Source organism: Euwallacea similis, chromosome 16 (assembly GCF_039881205.1).
Source record: "Euwallacea similis isolate ESF13 chromosome 16, ESF131.1, whole genome shotgun sequence".
NCBI lineage: Eukaryota > Metazoa > Arthropoda > Insecta > Coleoptera > Curculionidae > Euwallacea > Euwallacea similis.
In genome coordinates, this window is record NC_089624.1 from 2,950,099 (window position 1) to 2,968,376 (window position 18,278).

General features: G+C 33.4%; 1 protein-coding gene across 2 annotated transcripts; it reads right to left on the reverse strand.

Moving 5' to 3' along the window:
* Positions 1 to 192: 192 nt before the first annotated feature.
* LOC136413952 (multidrug resistance-associated protein 1-like) lies at positions 193 to 17,207 on the reverse strand. 2 transcript variants are annotated; one of them, XM_066397728.1, is made up of 20 exons: positions 17,138 to 17,207; positions 9,018 to 9,078; positions 8,670 to 8,963; positions 7,618 to 7,878; positions 7,360 to 7,553; positions 6,841 to 7,005; positions 6,494 to 6,784; positions 6,100 to 6,442; positions 5,897 to 6,043; positions 5,010 to 5,091; positions 4,587 to 4,943; positions 3,852 to 4,202; positions 3,574 to 3,794; positions 3,253 to 3,517; positions 2,666 to 2,886; positions 2,201 to 2,406; positions 1,487 to 1,694; positions 1,127 to 1,434; positions 855 to 1,069; positions 193 to 694 (listed from the first exon to the last, which is right to left on the reverse strand). In XM_066397728.1, the coding sequence occupies exons 2-20, from the start codon at positions 9,057 to 9,059 to the stop codon at positions 333 to 335; spliced, it is 4,533 nt and encodes a 1,510-aa protein (XP_066253825.1). In that variant the 5' UTR covers positions 9,060 to 9,078; positions 17,138 to 17,207; the 3' UTR covers positions 193 to 332. The 2 variants fall into 2 exon arrangements, with proteins under 2 accessions (XP_066253825.1, XP_066253824.1); XM_066397727.1 differs by having other exon boundaries at positions 3,574 to 4,202.
* Between the last annotated feature and the right edge of the window lie 1,071 nt (positions 17,208 to 18,278).

Consider the following 18,278-nt stretch of genomic DNA (forward strand, 5'->3'; position numbering starts at 1 on the left):
GAAATTTTATTGAGGTAGTTAAGATATTAGAACACCCATAGATAAGGCGTGTTTTATTTACCCACATAACCAAAATATACAGTGTTACAATTTCGATGCCTTAGCATCATTATCTCTGCAGTCTGCAATAAAAAACTGCAAAACGGATTTGCCATCAAATTTTAATTTTGGAATTTTATTACTTACTTCATATTCATTATATACACTTACTTTTCCATAAACACTAAAAATTACAAATTTAAACTACAAGAAATGAACTAATACCAAAATAAAGCAGACTTCTACATTAAATCAAGATTTTTCGGTTAATCTTCTTCATACAGCCAGCATTATCAATTGACCAAACCGGCATCTTTGCACATCCCAAAGAATACAGAGTCTCGGTTTGTTAACAACGAATCAGGAGTACCAAACTCCGTGATCTGTCCTTGGTCCAGCACAAGTATGCGATTTGAATCCATAATGGTATTTAGTCTATGTGCGATGGTGATTATCGTAGAATCAACAAACTCGGTCCTAATAGTTTTTTGAATTAAATCATCCGTTTCTAGATCTACAGCCGCGGTGGCTTCATCCAGAATGAGAATTTTCGTTTTCCTCAATAATGCACGAGCTAAGCAAACCAGTTGACGCTGACCAACTGAAAGATTGGCTCCTCCCTCGGAAACTTGGTGATATATACCGGCAGGCAAAGCTGGAATTTTATGTCTCGGTGATTTTAAACAAAAATAACTGAAAATAAATTGAATCTCAATCCTGATTTAACCCATCAAAACCTTTGAAAATTTCATCTAACCGACCAAGTTTTCATACCAATATTATTACAAAATTGGCAGAAAATATCTAATACTTACATAAAACAAACGTTTTTAAATGCGCCAGTTCCACTGCCCTCCATATTTCTTCATCCGAATACGTTTCAAATGGATCGAGATTAAGCCTTAATGTTCCAGAAAATAAAACAGAATCTTGAGGAATAATGGTTAACTTGGATCTGAGGTCATGTAACCCTATTTCAGATATATTCACGCCGTCTATGAAAATGTCACCCCCTGCTGCTTCGATGATCCTAAGGAATTTAATAAGTTCAATTTATTAAGTATTTAATACATTAAAGTCTATCCACCTAAATAATGACAGAGTCAAGCTACTTTTTCCGGCCCCGGTCCTACCCACAACTCCAATCTTTTCTCCTCCATGTATGATAAAACTTAAATTTTTGAGAACTAACTCCAACCCTGATCTATATCTGACTGAGTAATTCTGGAACGTGACGTTTCCCTCATTAGGCCATGATGATTTTGGCTTTTTCTCCGCGATTTCCCATGATTTTTCTTGTTTGGCTCCACTGTATTCTTTGATACGTTCCACGGCCACTATACTGGTTTCCGCATCTGATATGGTGCGAACCAACATGTTGAGTGTTTGTGTTAGCTATGGAAATTTTATTATTGGTAAGATTTTTTAAAGATTGGTATGTGGTCACCTGTAGAGAATAACCAACAGAAAGTCCAACCATCGAAGCGTTGAGATCTTTGCTCATAACGGCAAACAATGCAGAGGCAAAAACAATAACGTTTCCAATTCCCTCAAGTCTTACAGCAATCCATCTGTTAGCGAAATTCGCGGGGTACACGCATCTTTGATTAGTATCGATTCTCCTTTCAGATTCGTTGATAAATCTTTCTTGACACCTGCATAAATGAGAGAAAACCTCTTTAGTAAGTTTCTGCTTGAAACACAATGTTGTACAGGAGTTTTCTCTATATTCTGGAGCATGCCTTGTGCATTTATGTGAGACATTTGAAATCGTTAATTAGTTTAGCCATTACGTTCCATTACAAAAACTTTATGTAATTAACTAATCAAAATCAGAGACTAAACGTGTTTTATTTTGCATCTAGTTGCATAATCAATGCGGGTACCTTCATTTCGTAAATTAAAAAATTGAATCAGTAGTAATAATGGTTACTGCAGTCCTACAGATACAAGACGCGACTTAAAATCTCTGCCTTTTCTTTTGATTTCTTCATTGTACAACAGAATTTGAAAAAATCACGTATAAACACATTATTAGAAAATACTATGTTACCAAACCTGTGTATCAAGGTATGCGTGTAATATATGTATATACTTGAAGAATTAGTGTTACCAAATCTTATAAGTACTCTTTTTGGGAATATTTTAGGGGCTAAATTACCTGTAAGCGCGAATGATCGAAGTTCCCGATATGGTTTCACTGAAATGTGAGTATATGGGCGATCTGGATACAGATTCTAAACGTTTAATTTGTCGAGTAGTGGCTACGAAATAGCGTTGAATGAAGATGTATAAGACACCAATTGGAATGATAACTATGGTGAATAGAGGGGTAGTGTAGCAGATGATCACTAGAGTGCCCAAAATCTGAAAGTAAAATTCTAAATAAATAAAATAAGTAACGTTTGTGACTCTTTTACATTTTGATTAAAAAATTAGTATCTTTAGATCAAAGAAATAGGAAAAAATTTACTTACAGGTCTACGAAAATATAGAAGATTTACGGAGTTGTCTTATGAATTCCAATGGCTCCTCTTAAGAAATTTTCCAATAAGTACTTGAGTTTACTATTTTTTTAATGTTCGGCAGTAAAAAAAATATTTGGCCTTCATTTATTGATTCTTACCTTTAAACTCGTATTAATAAAACCATTAAATTCAATAGGTAATCGCAGATCAATTCCTCTAATGTCATTCGAGAACCTGGCTAAAATCCTTCCAATAGGTGTGACATCAAAGAAAGCCATGGGCAGTCGCATGACAGTACCCATAAGCAGTTCATGCAATTTAGTTGCCGCACTGGTGGTACCACGGGCGAACCACACATTAGCCGCTAATATACACAACCCTAAAAAAATGACTTACAGACAATGCAAACTCTACGTAAATCATGTACCGGGTGTGGTTAAAAGACGATTGTCCCCAAAATATTTCCACATGGGCTAGCTGTTTCAGATTTTATGTGGTAGCAATTATTTAAAAGTCTCGTAGAAACAGATGAACGGTTAACATACAAAAATTAGGAGATAGAAACAGAGGTAGAGATTGGTGGAGTAGGGATTGGAGAGAGGTTTGATATAACTATAAGTATATGAAGTAGCTCAAAAAAGTGCAATAGAGTTTAACTTATTTATTTTAGATGCTGTTTTGGGGACACGAAATTTGGAACAACCTTTCAGAAACATCCTCTATAAATGAATCTTGCAATAAATACCTTGTGCAACTCCTAAAGCTCCATAAACGTACAAGTATCTATTCCTCAGTGAAATGTCTATTTGACCATCCACCATCACATTGGGGTCCTCAGCCCACTGTCCCAGCCATACGTTGGATTCGATACCGAAGACCTGGAAGCCAAAGTAAAACAATACAGTGCCGATTACTGCTACAAAGCCAACGGCTGAGAAGTAGTATTTGAATACGTCCATTTTCACAGTTCCTAGCTCGGTTTTTTCTGTGTCAATCAATTTTCCTTTTTCCTAGATTAAAACACTATATACCACAAAGGAAAAAAGAAACTGATATAGGGCCGTACTGATATGAACTTCGTGTCTTGTACAGACCAGTTTGATTCCCCGAGCTTGTTTCGATTACTACCTCTCATGCTTTCCAGAGACTTCATAGAACCCGATCTGGAAAAACCGATTTCCAGATTGCTGGACCTTTCAGAGATGCGTGATCTTTGCCGACTGATTCTTCTTTTAATCTCTGTAACTAAAGCTTTTTCTTCAAGTTGCTCTTCTAACTCATTCAACTCTAAATTTAACAAGGAAATTTCACTCTTCGAGCTCAAAAGCCAAGAAGAAAATATACCTTCTTCATCGCTGACATCGTTCGTAATATGCTGTAAAAAGAATTCCGCGAACGCCCCCTTTTTACTCAACAACTCTCGGTGAGTACCACTTTCTTGAATTTCGCCATCTTTCATGGCGAAAATGTTATCAACTTTAGAGACATAAGTTATGGCGTGGGTGACCAGCACTCTGACTTTTCCCTTAAGTAAACCATTTGGGCCAATAACCTCTGAGAAAAGGTGTTTTCCCACGTGGGAATCAACGGCACTCAGGGGATCATCCAGAAGGTATATGTCTGCGTCCTCGTAAACTGCCCTGGCGAGGCTAATTCTCTGTTTTTGGCCTCCCGAGAGATTTATTCCTTTTTCTCCTGGAATAATGACCATAATTATTAACAAAAACTACACTAAACACTCAATACGTTGAAATAATGAACACGAAAAGAATAGAAAACTCCTAGTCAATAGACAAGAAACAATTAAATAGAAGGTGTAGTAAATCCGTTACAATTAGCGTTTTCCTAGAAATGTTCATGCTTTTTTTAACAGAATAAAAATTCTTTTGCAAAACTTTTGTTTTTATTAACAAAATTACGTGGCCGGGAACATAAAAGAAAAATATACCATCCATCGACTTTCAGGGTATCAGTGATACCAAAATGTTTCAAAATCTTAACGGATTTTTAACTCCGTTTAAAAAAAGAACATTCCAAATATCATACTTTAAAAATAGAAAAAAATATATGTAAATTCACCAATTTCAGTGCGATCTCCATCAGCCAACATATTCAAATCAGGCCTCAAAGCGCAAGCATCCACTACTTTATTATATCGAATCTTGTCGAAGGGCTTTCCGAAAATGATGTTCTCCCTAACAGTGGCATTCTGAATCCAGGCTTGCTGTGGCACGTATGCCACTGTTCCTAACGAATTCACTCTTCCAGATATCTTCTCCATCTCACCCAAAAGGGCATTGATTAAAGTACTTTTGCCGCAACCCACAGGACCTACAATGGCGACGATAGAGTCGTTTTGTACCCTAAAATTGATGTTTTTAAGCACAGGGTCTTCACCCCATGAGAAATTGCCTTTTTCGATTATTAGAGGGTCGCCTGAAATTTAATAATATTGCAGTTTAGTTTTATTATTACCTACCTGATTTGATTGTGAATATTTACTTTCATTAGAATCGTGTTCAATATATTGCTCTAACTCATCGGCATTCATGAAGGCATCGATTCTTTTGAATGACACTAAAGTCTGCAAATAAAATTACCAAAAACTGGAAAAATGAAAGAGATTTCCTTAAAAACATATTTTTTGAAAGCGGCAAAAGCATTTTACGGCTTTAAAAAAATATATTTTTAAACTTGAACATCTCATATTTCGTAAATGAAATAATTTCGAACATATGTTCATGCTTATAGCAACTTTTTTCCTTATTTCGACCCAAGAAATATCTCCATAAATTTGTGCCGCATATTTAGGAAACACCCTGTGTATAACATTTTCAAAAAATTCAAAATTTCAACATTCAAGTGTTCCTAAAATATGAAAACAATATTTCTGAAATACAGGTTGTTCTAAAATCAGCTTGCAATATTTTAACAATACATTCTATGACCAATAACAAAACAAAAATATACACAACATAAAAATATAAATAAAAGTTTTTCAGGCGTATATCGTTAGATATGCTAACGTATTCCAAAAATTTACGGAGTGTTATTTTTTCAACGGTTATATCCTCTCGACCCCTCCAAACTTTTTTATGAAACAATCTATTGAAATACCTAACTGCATTGGCTTTAAAAAGATAGCTACATTCGAAATTTGAGTAAAGTATCTCATAAACTCTGAGAGCTATAATGAAAACAGTAAAAAATAATAAGAGAAAAACTAAATCTCTGACGCCTCGTGCCTCAGACACAAAGCGATTATGGATGTACATTTGTAGGATTTTTTTGCTTCATTTTTTAGCCGTAGAATATTCTCTTAAGATTATGCAACCTAATTTCGGAACACCCTCTATATATGAGATTACAGTGTATGTAGAGAAACCTACCTGAACAATATTATTTACAACCACGGGAATTTGATTCATAGGCATTCGAACAAGATTTATTAAGGCTAAAGACACGAAGGCTTTGGAAGCATCCAGCACATTGTTCTCATCAATCAGCACATAAACTAAAAATGTCGCAAATGCGACCTACAAGAAAATCATTCTTCAACTTCCAATTTGATTTAATTCCGAAATTAGCTTACAGCAAAAGGAGCGCAATTCCATATGAACTGAGAAATGGCGTTCAAATAAGCAGCCTTTAACATAGTTCTGATTTCTTTAAACCTGATCTTCTTCACAATGTTCTCGAAACTGGTTTCCCAGGCGTAGAGCTTCAACACTTTGATTCCAGTTAGGATTTCGTTCATCATCTTCAATCGCTCATCTTTTTCCTTCATCTGCTTGATTTGAAGCGATCTTGTGCGACGAACTATTTGAATATTAACCGGGATTAACAATATCAAAAGTGCTACCCCCGCTAAAGAAGCCACGCCAATTTCTTGCCAAAGAAAATAAATTGCTAAGGTGATTTCCAGGGGGGCAGACCTAAATTAAATCCGATCAGAAACGCACAAATTTTCGGTGGCAAATTGTTACCAGGTCAGAGGCAAATGTATTGCAAACTCTTGGAATCTCTCTGCATCTGAAGCCATGAGATTCACAATTTCACCTACAGTCTTGTTTTTCCTTGCACTATTCGATATCCTCAGAGCTTTGCGGTAAATACAAGAAATTAGAGATGTTCTTGTACGTAGCCCGAAATAAAACAAGTTAAAAAAGTGAATGTTGTGTATAACGCTTTGGAGCAGGCCAAAGACGAACATAGCTCCCGCGTACATGAATCCCTTCCAACGCGATTCATCTGAGCTTACAAATGCTATGAGCAGGCTGTGGGTTTAAAAAGTATCATAACTTGTTAGGAAAGGGGCTTTACTTTCTCTTACCGCAGAATTTGGGGATTTACAAACATAATAAAGTCTACAGAAAGCCTACATAAAGCGCCCATAATGAAACGAGGGTAGAAACAACGGTAAATTACCGGGATTACATGCACTATGGAGGGCCTCTCTTGTTTGGTATTTCCTTGCTTTTGCTTTCTCCGGAAGTTCCTAAGTCATGTATATTCTTGTAAGTTAAGTAACGCCTGCATAAAATTATTAAAATTCGCTTTCCACCATTGGAATTTTTAAAACCTGAGAAATTTGAATGAAAATCGATTTGTTTGTCTGAAACTACGTTTGAAACAACTTTTCAATTACGCTTCAGATTTTTAAAAAATCACACGAGAAACAACGTATTTTAAGGTCAATTACTCGTACCTGCTCTGTGTGGGCAGAGTTACGAAAAACCAATAGAACAAAAAATTTCAGTAAATTAAGGTATCAGTAAATCAAGGTAGTAAATCAATAAACATTTAAAAAGTTTACTGAAAACAACGACACAGCCACAAATTATTTACATACGCTCGACTTTTGGCCACCCTTCTTTGAAATTCGTCCTCGAAAGTTGACACCAAATTCTTAGCTTCACAGTCGTACTCCAAATTCCACATATCTTTTGGAGTGAGCTGCCTCTTGAATCCTTTAAACAGCAGCGAGTCGTAATAAGTATAAAATATCCTTCCAGGATAAGAAGTATCAGGAATTGGGCTTGGATTCTGTGTAAGTAACATTTTAAATATTTTACGGTGGCTTTCCCATGTAACAAAGTTAGAAACTTACTTCCAAGTTTGCATAGACGTCTACTTTTGGACGAGCATCAGTGATGAAATTTAAAACAAGCATAAAGCAGACTAATGGATAATAAATTAAATAAGTTCTGTAAAGAAACTGGTTTTCAATATATCCTGTTTGGACATTAGTGATTTCAGTTCGGAATTGGAAAGCTCCGAAAAGAGCGCAAAGAAACCAAAACAGGAACTGATGTCCCGATGCTCGCAATCCATATTTCTTGTTGTAATACAGAGTTACTCCTGCACATAACTGTAAGAAGTAATTTTTCCTGGAGATAATTATATAAAACCTTCTAGGAAAGTATACATTACATATCATTATTTTTATTTATTAAAATCAAATATCACAAGCAATTTGTAGTAAATATATAAAATATCTTATCTTCCCTGAGATTCAAATCAAAAACGTGTGTTAAATAGGAAATAAGTTTTTTTTTTCATTTTAAGTATATGTGTTACTGTCAAAGCTCGATTTCAGTCAAAACCCGATCTAACTAGGAAAAACTAGTATTAACCATCAGCCTCGGACAATTCTAGAATTTCCTAAGAAGGTTAGTTGAAACCAGTTTTAACTTAAGAAATGTTATTTATTACTAGTTTTTACGGAACATGCTTTGTTAAAACTAATTTCCACTAAATATGTTACTGTCAAAACCCGATCTACCTGAACTAACCTGAACTAACCGGAAGATAATGAACGCAAGAATTGAGTCATTGTCAAGCACATTACCAAGAATGGCGATCTACAGAGGCGTACCATAAGAGCACATTACATAATATGTTTAATAGTTACACACAAATTCATGAGACATTTTTATGCATATTCCGAAAATTTCAAATAATCTACCAGTTCAAACTAGTTTTGACTAGATAAAACCGTTATAAAGTGAATATTCACTTTTAACTAAGATTTTCAGTTAAATCTAGTTTCGACTAGGAAATTCTAGAATTGTCCGAGGCTAATGGTTAATGCTAGTTTTTCTTAGTTAGATCGGGTTTTGACTGAAATAGGGCTTTGACGGTAACATATGCAATACTTACAAATGTGCCAAACTTGATCAGAGGCATAAAAATATCCACTTTAACCACAGGAACATCTTCTGAAAGGTTGAACAAAAAATCACAAGCGCATAATACGCAGATCGTTGAGATTATTAAAAATTTTGACACGTTCTTCCATGTCCACGGCACGTCCCTGTTAAGGCTCTTCCTGAGCCAATAGTATTCTAGTGGCAGAAACAGCCAAAAGTACACTACTGGGACTAATACGAACACTGTCTTTTCAAAGCATATCGTAAAATCTGGATTATCAGTATACCAAGTCAATGATGAATTCTATTTAAAAAATTGTTAGATACAATAGTAAACTACATTATGGACATGTCTTACCCAGAATTCAGATGCACAGAAAAGATCTAACTGTTGCTCCATTCTAACCTCTGCCTAATTCCTGGAAAGTAATGATATTTTCAATTCCAGTGGAGAGAAATATCTCGAGTTTGAATAGCCACTCCAATCAAAGACAGAATATGTTTGTAAATGGCAAATTACAAGTGTACTAAATTCCATTTAGAAGTAGGCAAAAATGTTCTTCATTGAAGCAATTGTAATGGGATTAAATTACCCCTAATTGATAGTATTAACCACGCTTCAACCGTGATATAAAATTGTTCAGAATTTATTTGGAAATTTTATTGTAGAAAAAGTTCCGCACTGTAGCTGTATTCTTTATTATGTTATTGATACTGTTGCGACAACTGATACAGCTGCACTGTTTGGTGTGAAAATCATGCAAGCAAAAGGCCAGCCATGAGGTCTTAACAATGTGGGCACGAATAAATGAACATTCTTTCTGGTTGATAAAACTTCTAGTAGAAGATATTTCTCAGCGGGAACAACAGTGAAGAAGACATTTTTTGACATACACTCCTAAAGTCTTCTCAACTATGTTAGAAGCATATCAGTCCTACTGAACCAGAAACAAGTTAAAAAGTAACCCACGAGGAACAGATAGAATTAGGGGGGTTTTGGTGGAAGTCTCGAATATAAGAGACTACTCTGAAAAAGCTAAAAAATGCAGATACTCATCCAGGTAATAATCCATTTTAGGAATGTTTTTCAATCCATCTACCATTTCCGTTGTTTTAAAAATGCATAGATAAGTTAACTATTCTAACTATAAAATGATCTGCAAATAGGAAGAAGAAGCGTAGTGCTTTCTTAACAAAAAGTGAAAATGCTTGGGAATCTTCATCTTGTACACTGGCTCTACACTTTTTGTAAGTAAAAAAAAATGTGAACACTAGGTAGGGACCTGATATAACATTAAAAGTAGTATTTACGTACTTACATTACAGGATCATAATTAAAAAATTAAACAACTGAATACAGTATATATGAATACCTTATCATAGTATTCCCTAAGATCATTTGGGAATGACTTTTAATTAATATAATTTTCATTTTAAATAAGAAGTTGAACAACGGTTTACAATGTTCCTAAGTTTAAAGTTGAATTATACTGAACGGCAAATTGCGTAACTAATGGGATTCTTAAGAATCTTGGTCAATACCATGAACCAATGTTAAAAGTTCAACATACTACCTTAGACCAAATGGCTATACACTTCTGTACCAAAATATGCGCCAGTGAACCTCGCGATGGTCCCATGTGAACTAAAAAATATACTAGTATTATATTCATCTACAGTGGAATATGATGATTATACAGGGTGTATCAATTAGAAAATTTAAAAGAATTTAAAATTGACAATTTTGTCAAATGTGATATACAGCCACAGTAGATCGTATTCTCGAAAGTTGTTAGTTGTGTCTCAATTATAAGTAACATCAAAATTTCAAATAAAACACTCTGTAAATTTCGACATTTCTGTTAAAAATATGGCATTTTCGTACTTTCGAGAGTCATAATTTTTGAACAAATAGTTACAACGAAATGTTTATCTGTATCTTAACTTTTCAAGATAATATAAAAGCTCTTTAGCATATATCAATTTTTTTAACGTAGCTTAAACCGTTCATAAAATACGACTTTCGAAACTGCCGCATATGCCATATTTGAACGGGATTATCTTGAAACCAGGTAAAAATCAAAATCATTTCAAGACCGTTCTAGAAATCGCTAAATACAGTAGAAGGTTCATTTGAAATTTCAATGTTACCATTGGTGTCAGATACAATTGGAAAACTCTGTGCTAACGAAATTAATTTTAAAAGAAATAGTATGACCCATTGTAGTCTTATACTATATGTATATATATTATATAGATTTGAAGAATTTATCTTTGTTAATTATTCAATACTTTCTAACAAATGAGCTACATGAATCACCCTATATACATATGAAACACATGCGCAACATGATGCGAATTCAACTCTGTTACGACTTGTTCAAGTGCATAACTGACAATACCTCTTTAAGTAGGTAAAATATTTCCGACGAGATAAATATATTGTTATTGGCAAAAGTAAATATTTGCAATTTTCAATTAGATTACGATGAAAAATATAAATTAATTAATTTGGTACGTGAGTACATATGAAAATTACATAATTATATTGTCAATAAAATCAACGCATGTTTTACTAAAATTTAATTATAACTTAATAGCTGGTTAGAAATGGTAGATATATAAATTTCTATAAAAAATTATTTAACTATTATAGTTAGGTATGATGAAAAAATATTAGTAATTCATAATATGAATGATTGAAATGGTTTAAATTAGTTAAAGTTATCAACGATAGTTATAATAAACATATCACGAAGAGCGAGCTCAGTTTCAATATATGTACAGGGTGTCACACACACATTTCGGAATATTATTAGCCAATAATAAAAAAAACGCAAATTATGGCAAAACCGTTAATTTTAGGCATAGGGATCCCTAATAGAAATCGATTCAGAATTAAATTTAGTATCCAAACATGTAAAAATATACAGGGTGTCTCATTTAAAATAATTGACTTTTCTGCTTTCAAAGTTCTTCAAATGCGACATCTTTTTTGGGGCACCTTGTATAATATTTATAAAAACTTGTCCTGCCAACCTAATCCATTATGTCTGGTTAACATGTCGACAAAGTTTCATAAAGCCAACTTTGATAACAGCTAAGAATTTTACATTTTAATGGAATGATGTTTTGGCAATTTTTTTCTTTTCAATCAAAATATCTCAATAACGGTTAGGTTTAGGTGTAGGGAAATCTAATAGTTATTTGATCAGCTTAATGCCTGGAATCTAAAAGTGCAAAAATATACATAGTGTTCCATTTGAAATAAAGAAGTTTCATATTGCACAAGCTTTATGCTGAACCCTGTATAAACGAAAATATTTTTAGTTTGTAGTGTTGAAAAAATAAAGTTTGTTTTGTCTTTACACTTTTTCTCTAAGCTTAATAGTTATTGAGTTATCCTCCGCGAACATCTTAGTGGGACACCCTGTATATGTAATATGTAAATAATACGGCACGTGTTACATTTACATTATGTCATTGACAATATAATACATTTTTGAATGAATTCATTGATTTTCAATAAATTTAGTGAAAAAATGAATAGATAATATTGCTTGGACAATGGAAAACATTTCAAACTAAAAATGACGATCTTCAAAAAACCGCTCCGGCTGATTTGAATTTGGAACATAAAAATCGAAGTCATACACCCAGATTCAAAAAAGGGCTTCTTATTCAAAACTTTTTATCTCAATAAAAAAATCAAATATCCGAAAATCTATAGGAACTACAAGGAATAAACTAAAAAATGTTCAATTTTAATATCCTGTATCTCAATAATGAAGCATTTGCGAAAATATATCGACATATATTCATATGAACATTTTGTTAAGCATATTTTTTACAAAAGAATCTGGAGTTAAAATATTGCCACAACTTCTTGAATACCTTGTATAAGAAAACGTTAATGCAAATTGAATGTATGATGTCATTAGCGGCTACCAATAAAAAAACACTCAATTTCTTAAAGTCAATGTTTAAAATAGATATTGGCGACATGGCGTAACAGAAACTGGCACTAATGGCACGCCAATGATACAACATACTCATTTTAAAGTGAGATTAAAGGGACTGACTACAAAACCCAAAATTACTATCTCCAAACGAGAAAACAAACTTAAACAAAAAAGAAAAAATATAACAACTATCTATTTTCGTCAATTTGTAAATTCCTTCAAAAACAATAACTGAATTTCAAGATGAACATCAATCAACAGGATCCATAGAAAACCCATGGGTAATGAAAATAACAAGCTTCAAAGCAGAAGACAATCCATATGGGTTCTTGGAAGAGAGCTCTTCTACCACGCTGTTTCCTCGGTACAGGAAATACTACATAAACATATTTGACTCTTGGTCAAGAGAAATCTAAAGAATTATGACATTAAAGTTGAGCTTGTCTTAATCCATAGTAGTACGGCTGTGTGAACAACAATAAAAACACCTATATAATCATTGATACCCATAGGGAACCACATATCATCATTAAAACTAATAACATGATTAAACTTATATCAAGAAATGTGTCATTTGAGCTAGCAAAGAAAATGTTACAGGCCGGTTACTAATATCACAATTGATGAACAGCTGTTCCCAATCAAAGCTTGTTAAGTTAATAATGTTACAACGTTTAATTATTTTGTTAATTTGTAATTAAAATACAAAAAAAATAAAAAGAGAATGTTTTTTAATTTATTTTCATAGTTATTTGCATTCAAATGCAAAAATGTCAAAATACATCTTTTGGTCGAAATAGGTATACATAAAATCGTGGTAAAAATAATGTTAAAAAAAAAGACTATGAAGGCCAACAAAAAGTCTATTAAATATAGTTTTAATTTCTATATTTATGGATATACAAGGTGTCCCGTAAACCTTCGACAATACTTCGCTTGATGAAAGGCCCATCCTTGAGAAGTCAGAAAATGAAAAAATAGCATTAATGAAAATATCATAGATGTCGAGATATTTACACTTTTCTCAAAATCGACAAAAACTGACATAACTTGATATTTCGTATTATCACTGTTACATCACTCCATATAGAAAAGCAAAATTTCCGTATTAGTTTCGTCAATGGTCATAGGTTAAAAGCGTATCAAAAGATTTTACATGTATGCTTCGGATTTTTAAAAAACATCCTTATTTTAACGTAGTCCTTAGAACTCCATTTCTGTTATGTAACTTTTGCTCTCTATTGTAGCAAAGGATGTACAACTGTCTTGAAGCCCATAGACTCAAAAAGTAGCGCCATTCTTCTAGATTCTGAAATAGTATAATAAGTACGTGTTCCTTAAACAGTAAATATTTGTTAGACCTATTAGATGAAATAAGTATAATTTTTTCAATACATTACAATACCGTTTATTTACGCTACTAATGAAAATTAAAACTAAATAATACTAATTAATGCCAAAAAACTTAAAGCAAGTGTTCAAAATGACCCCCATTGACTCTTATGCACACTCGGCATCTTTGTATAAACGATCTTTTTATTGAGCGATATTGAGTTTCGTGATGTGATGTGCTTTGCAAGTCAATAAATTGCCATTAACCGGTATTATAATGTATTGGAAAAATTGTACTTGTTTCATCTAACAGGCTCAAGAAATATTTACTTTTTAAGGAACAAGTACTTATTATATCATTTCAGAATCTAGAAGAATGGCGCTACTTTTTGAGTCTATGGGCTTCAAGACAGTTGTACATCCTTTGCTACAATAGAGAGCAAAAGTTACATAACAGAAATGGAGTTCTAAGGACTACGTTAAAATAAGGATGTTTTTTAAAAATCCGAAGCATACATGTAAAATCTTTTGATACGCTTTTAACCTATGACCATTGACGAAACTAATACGGAAATTTTGCTTTTCTATATGGAGTGACGTAACAGTGATAATACGAAATATCAAGTTATGTCAGTTTTTGTCGATTTTGAAAAAAGTGTAAATATCTCGACATCTATGATATTTTCATTAATGCTATTTTTTCATTTTCTGACTTCTCAAGGATGGGCCTTTCATTAGGCGAAGTATTGTCGAAGGTTTACAGGACACCCTGTATATATATTTTTTAATTTTGTCGTGCCATTTACGAAGTTATTGAAACTTTTTATCTGAGAAAATACTTTATATTAATGCAACTTGGCAACGTTGTAGACGTCCCTAAATCTAACCAAAGATTTTTAGTTTTTGTAGGTAAGTAAAGTTAAAATTATCTCTTTAAAAAATTAAAAACGAAGTGATTTCAAATACATATACAACATATTTCCCAATAAGAGTAGAAATGTCTGCTTATATTATAGAAATAATTTTAATTGACTGGCCGCTAGTGTTTTGAGAAAAAAGGGAAATTTTTAGGCCGTTTATGCGCATTGTTTATGTTCCTCAAAATTGCAATATACATGTTAAAAAATCTTGCAATCACTAGCTTAACTTTAAAGGTTCCCTTAATGTTGTACACATGTTTGGAAAGCCTCTAAACATGAAACTAATAAATATGTACGTACTGTTAATGTTTTTGGGATACATTTCATCAGAAGTAAGTTGAACTATAATCTGTATGTTGAGAAATAAAAATTAATCGCGCTGTATAATTACTAAATAATTAGATTGTACCCATTTTTCTAAATTTGCTTTGTTTAACTCACACATAACTACAGGTTCAATAAACATTTATGGGTTTTGGAACTTACTGCATAAAGATTAAAATATCCTACAAAACTAAATTTGCTGTTATTAAATTTCAACAAGTAAAAGAAAGAAGCAGAAATTGTTAAAATTTTTAAAGAAAACAATATTCAGAGTTCTTAAAATAGAAGCTTAAGCTGCGGCTGTCAAAATATTTCGGATTTGCCGGTTTTACGACGGCTTCTAAAGAGAGTAAAATCTAGTAGACAATGGAAACAACATATGCGTAAAGTAAAAAATGTATTTTCAGTGTTTTGGTAAAGGAAAATAAAAAAGAAATTCATAGAAAATGAAGACCTAACCATGGGATACTGGATGTTATAAGTTTTTTTCTCCTTTTTCCTCCTACAGAGTTTAGTGAAATATTTTTAGCGGAAATTTATAATGTAGGTACGCAAGATGTCCGTTAATGATGGAGGAGTTATACATATACAAAATATACAGAGTGTTTCCTAAGTACGGTTTTTAACTTCAGGACACAATTTTTTATATCTTATATATACTTTTGAAGAAAAAAAATCTTATAAACATGTGGCCCGAATCGCTTAGAATCCGATATACAGGGTGTTTAAATTAAAAATAAATATATAATTATTTGAAATAAATTTGGAACAGTCAATGCTAGGTTTATTAAAATTTTGTAATTATTATACGTTGGTAAAGAGCTGCATTTTTAGAACAAAATCAATTTTTATCTGCCACCAGTGGTATAGTTAATCGTGAAGCAGTCGATGTTTTCGTCAAAGAATATAGAACACCAATGGATTTTTTAACATTTTTATTATTTTCGGACTCTCGTAACGTTTTACAATAAAAAAGATCTTTTGATTTTTTCCCTAACACTAACCTATTCTTAGAAAAATTGCCGACAACTACAAGCGACAATCATAGAAATAATCAGTTTCGACACAAAATCAAAGCAAGTCAAAACTCTTGAAATAAAATTGGTCGATAGATTCATAACCGATACAACTTTTAAAATTCATACTTTCGAAAATCTTATATGATTCTTCAATATCAGACAGAACAGAATCAGTTTCTAATATAAAATTACCAACAATTCGATTTTTTGATGATCAATTTCGAAGCATTTTCCTCACCAATAATATCACTAATTCAGGGTTAATTTAATATATTAAAAATAACTTGATCAACTTCCACTTTTTCGGGTCTCTGTATATTTGGCTTATTTCTTATTCGTTTCTTACACGGATTGTAATGGATAAACTGCATGCACTTATTTTGAGAACGAGAATATAAATTTTGATGATAGTGCATATAAAACCAAAATATTGCAAAAAATTTATGTTTAAGAAAATAAATCAGGTAAAATATCGAAAATCGGCCAAACAGCTCCTGGGCTATGATGTTCCTTTGTATACAACACGATCTTCTTTATTCACCATGTAGTGATTTTCTTGCATAATATTACGCAACTTTACGTTACTGTTCTACGTCGTGCTTTTCCGGGAATGATCTTAATGTTATCTCCATTTGCATTTTAGTTAAGCTTTAATCTCAATGGTGAGTATGCATCGATCGTAATATGAAACCAATGGAAACGTGAAATATTTCTGGAAGTCAATATCAATCTGCTGTAGCCCGAGCGTAAGTGATTAAACTAAACCTGATTCTAGAGCTTAAGTTCAAGGAGAACTCGTTTTTATAACACATATATTTAATTTTTTTTACAAACTATGTTTTGTGAATTAAAACTAAATGGAAAGTGTGAGTTTTAAAAGTTCCATTAAACAGAAAGTGAAAAAAACATTTGAATACTCACTAATGTTGATCGACCTGACCAGTATCACTCGCGAATAAAACTAATTGAAAAACCAACTTTATGCTCAGTTGCGCGTTCTCTCTTAAACCAGTTAGATCTATTCGAAGTTTCAAGGTTGTTTTAATAATGCATCATCACCATCGCGGCTTTCCCGGACATCTTTGTCACCCAGGCCACTTTCCGCCAATGTCCCCCGGACATTTCCCTCCCATGTTCCATGAACGCAGATTCCCAGAGCGTCATCATCACCACAGAAGATGGCAAGGGCATGGAGGATGTAGGGGAATATTTGAGACTCATCAGCATCCATTCAATTTCTTTGAACAACCCATGTGGGCAGGAAGGGGTTGGGGAAGACGTTGCCGTAGCGAAAACGACGTCCCTCAAACTCCAGAGAGGCAAATGCTTCAAATCGTGAGGGTCTTTTTCGAGGAAGGGCGTCGTCGCCATGGAAGAAGAGGACGGTACAGTGCTAACAGGTTCAACGAAGATGATGAAGGTAAGAACAGCGAGGGGACAACAACTGAAAGTGAAGAGCAGGAATATCACGAGAGACATCACGGCAGAAAATCAAGATTCGGTTGCGCAGGTTGGACTTATGGAAAGTGCAATGCGCAACAAGGTAGGATCGACGAAAGTGGTGAAGTTCAATATGGATGGCACTACAACTCTGCAGCACATCAATTTACAAAAGATCAGCAGGAAGGTAGGTCTGACGATGAAGAATCATGTGCCAGTAAGGATGGGGACAAGAGGAGGCGTCGTCGAAGGATGTCGATAACTTGCCGCAACTTGGGCAATCGCAGAAGGTTCCAATGTTGTGACAGTGAAGAGGTAAGTCACAAAACTACCGAAGCCATGGAAATCAACGAGACAACACCACCGGCACCGCAAGGGGAACAACAAAACAACGCTGAGTCCGAAGTTGAGGAGATCACTGATGATTTAATAAAGTCTAATTTCGAGTAAGTACTTGGGTAAATCTACGGTAATATTTTTAGAATGCCCAGGTAATACACAGCATTATAATGCATTATACTTTATGTGTTTAAAGCTTAATATTTACGCAGCTGTACGTGTTAACTTTATTGCTTCTATAAGTTCAATTAAATATTAAAAGCGATATACCTACCGACACTTG

Bases quoted from the DNA above. Each gene is read 5' to 3' on its own strand.
- LOC136413952 (XM_066397727.1), bottom strand. From the start codon at position 9,059: ATGGAGCAACAGTTAGATCTTTTCTGTGCATCTGAATTCTGG. The intron at 4,944-5,009 runs GTAAATATTCAC...ATTAAATTTCAG, and splicing joins TGAACACGATTCTAATGAAA to GCGACCCTCTAATAATCGAA. The intron at 2,887-3,252 runs GTATTTATTGCA...TCATTTTTTTAG, and splicing joins AGCTTTAGGAGTTGCACAAG to GGTTGTGTATATTAGCGGCT.